Source organism: Buceros rhinoceros, unplaced genomic scaffold (assembly GCF_000710305.1).
Source record: "Buceros rhinoceros silvestris isolate BGI_N320 unplaced genomic scaffold, ASM71030v1 scaffold21015, whole genome shotgun sequence".
NCBI lineage: Eukaryota > Metazoa > Chordata > Aves > Bucerotiformes > Bucerotidae > Buceros > Buceros rhinoceros.
Genome location: NW_010414832.1, coordinates 416 through 3,116, shown reverse-complemented (window position 1 = coordinate 3,116; position 2,701 = coordinate 416). Strand labels below are relative to the sequence as shown.

The window sequence follows — 2,701 nt, the reverse complement described above, 5'->3', positions numbered from 1 at the left end:
CGGCCACACTGTCCCCACGCTGGGGAGTCTCCAGTGGGATCTGTGGGATGGGGCTGCCAGAGCCTGGCACTGCCCAGCCTGGGTGGCAGGGTGACAAGGGACCACTGCCACCCACAGCATCCTCATCCTCACGCCCTCTCTCCTAGGGTCCCATGGGTCCCCGTGGTCCCGCTGGCCCCCCTGGCAAGAACGGAGATGATGTAAGTGACCTGTGGATGGGGTCTCCCACCCCACTTTGGGGCCTGATGGTCCTGCCAGACCCCCCCAGGCAAGCAGGAGCTTCCTGGCTTGGGGACGTGCCACCAATCTGCTGTCCTCCTCCTTAGGGTGAAGCTGGAAAGCCCGGCCGTCCCGGCGAGCGTGGTCCCCCCGGCCCCCAGGTGAGATGCTCCCCTGGGGGGCAGAGGGCGGGACCCCCCCACCAGGGCCTGTCCCATGACAAAGCAAAGCTGTGACACCAGCTGCTTGCCCTCCTTGGGGAGCGGGGGAAGAGGGCGTGGGGACAGCTCCCCACCCCGAGCACCTCCATCACCGTCTCCCCTTCTCTCCCAGGGTGCCCGTGGTCTGCCAGGAACTGCCGGTTTGCCAGGAATGAAGGGTCACAGGGTGAGTCCCCCTGCCCGGGGGTACAAGATTTTGGGGTAGGGGGAGGTCGACCCATTGGGGGTCCCCTCTGACCCACTCCCTCTTTTCTCTCCTGCTCCCCAGGGCTTCAGCGGTCTGGATGGTGCCAAGGGTGAGCCTGGTCCTGCTGGCCCCAAGGTGAGGAGCGATGGCAGCATTGTCCCTTCGTCCCCGTAAAGCCACTGCAGTTCCCTCCGTCCCTCAATGTTGTCCTCTCTCCTAGGGCGAGCCCGGCAGCCCCGGGGAGAACGGAGCTCCTGGGCAGATGGTGAGTGCCCCAGGCTCTGGGGAGCACGGTGAGGTCTGGCCTCGGTCAACATGAGGGGACAGGGCTGGGGGACACGACGTGATGGGACAAGACGTCGTTGGGGATGCTTCCCCAGGGGATGGGGTGAGGAGGGGGCTTAACCCCCTGGAAATGTGACTGCAGACAGGAGCTGGTGGGGGACAATGGGGCACAGGGATGGGAGGAGGCTGCAGGAGGTGAAAGTCTTTCTTGTGACCTAAACATCTTCTCTCCCCTGCTCAGGGTCCTCGTGGTCTTCCCGGTGAGAGAGGCCGTCCCGGTCCATCCGGCCCTGCTGTGAGTAGCTACCCTGGGGGTTGCAGGGAGGGGGCTGGGGGCCACCTCTCCTGCCAGTGGGCATCACTAACGGGTGCCTCCTCTCCCACAGGGTGCTCGTGGTAACGATGGTGCTCCTGGTGCTGCTGGTCCTCCCGTAAGTAACCCCCAAATCCATCCACCCTTCACCAGCAGCCTGCGTCACCTCCAGCTTCTGAGGAGGGAGATCCCAGCCCAGCTCCACCACGGCCTGGAGATCCTGGCTGGATCCAGAGCTCTGCTGCCCAGAAAACCCATCAGCTCCAAGTGGGCGAGGTGGGATCGCTCCTCTGACACGCGCCCTCTCTCCTGTCTAGGGTCCAACCGGTCCTGCTGGTCCCCCTGGCTTCCCTGGTGCTGCTGGTGCTAAGGTAGGACCTGCCTGACCACCTCCTCCCAGGTGGCATCTCCAGAGCTGGGAGAAACTGGTGGAAACTGGGAGCGTGGGGTGGGGGAGAAGGACCAAGCGTTGATCAGCATTTCCCCACGTAGCCCAGAAACGAGAAAGCCCAGAGTGCTGTGGGCTTGCTGCTGCCTGGGACAGCGGGGCAGGCGGGGCCGTCCACGGCCAAGTCCTGTGGACATCTCCCCTGGCTTTGCCTCCATGGGACAGGAGCTGCAGATGGAGGCAGAAATCAGCCACGTCAGGGGTTTCAGGGCAGCCCTCGTGCTCACAGATCTTCCTCCCTCCTCTTCCTCCCCAGGGTGAAACTGGTCCCCAGGGAGCTCGTGGCAGTGAAGGTCCTCAAGGTGCCCGTGGTGAGCCCGGTCCCCCCGGCCCTGCTGGCGCTGCTGGTCCTGCTGTAAGTGACATCCGATGGCTCCTTGTCCTTTGGCCTCATGTCCTGCCAGCCCCAGCGTAACCCTCCTCTTCCTCTTTCTCTCCACAGGGCAACCCTGGTGCTGATGGTCAACCCGGTGCCAAGGGTGCAACCGTGAGTGTCCCTCGCCCCCCGCCTGGCTCTGGGATGAAGGGTCCTGCTGCTGCCTCACCACCTCCTCTGCCTCTTCCAGGGTGCTCCTGGCATTGCTGGTGCTCCCGGCTTCCCCGGCGCCCGCGGTCCCTCCGGACCCCAGGGTCCCAGCGGTGCTCCCGGTCCCAAGGGTAACGCTGTGAGTATCCCCGGACACCTCCAGCTGCCTCCTCCCGGGGTCACATCCCTTCTTCTGCTGCAGGAAGCTGCTGTCCCACCTGGAGACGGCTCCTCTAGCAGCTCTGCGAGTGCAGGGTGGTGCTGCGGGCTGAGAGATGCTGAGCAGCCCCCGCTCCCGCTGAGGGGCCGGGCAGGATGTGGCTCAGGGCTCCCTTTGCTCATCCATCTGATGTTCAACAACTTTTCTCTCTTCTCTCCTTCCACTTCCAGGGTGAACCCGGTGCTCCAGGCAGCAAAGGAGATGCTGGTGCCAAAGGCGAACCCGTAAGTGACTCCCCCACATCTCCTCGGAGGTTCGGCACCTCCCGGCTCCCACCACCCT

At 64.6% G+C, this 2,701-nt stretch overlaps 1 protein-coding gene across 1 annotated transcript in view; it reads left to right on the top strand.

The window, feature by feature from the left end:
* Window positions 1–146: 146 nt before the first annotated feature.
* Window positions 147–2,701, top strand: part of LOC104494413 (collagen alpha-1(I) chain-like) — a gene marked incomplete at both ends in the record, with an annotated part of 2,828 nt that continues 273 nt past the window's right edge. Inside the window, 11 exons of the mRNA XM_010137232.1 lie at window positions 147–200; window positions 327–380; window positions 553–606; window positions 709–762; window positions 848–920; window positions 1,154–1,172; window positions 1,299–1,343; window positions 1,543–1,596; window positions 1,930–2,028; window positions 2,116–2,152; window positions 2,240–2,330. Of these exons, the coding sequence (XP_010135534.1) occupies window positions 147–200; window positions 327–380; window positions 553–606; window positions 709–762; window positions 848–920; window positions 1,154–1,172; window positions 1,299–1,343; window positions 1,543–1,596; window positions 1,930–2,028; window positions 2,116–2,152; window positions 2,240–2,330 (634 nt within the window). The remainder of the gene's footprint in view (window positions 201–326; window positions 381–552; window positions 607–708; window positions 763–847; window positions 921–1,153; window positions 1,173–1,298; window positions 1,344–1,542; window positions 1,597–1,929; window positions 2,029–2,115; window positions 2,153–2,239; window positions 2,331–2,701) is intronic.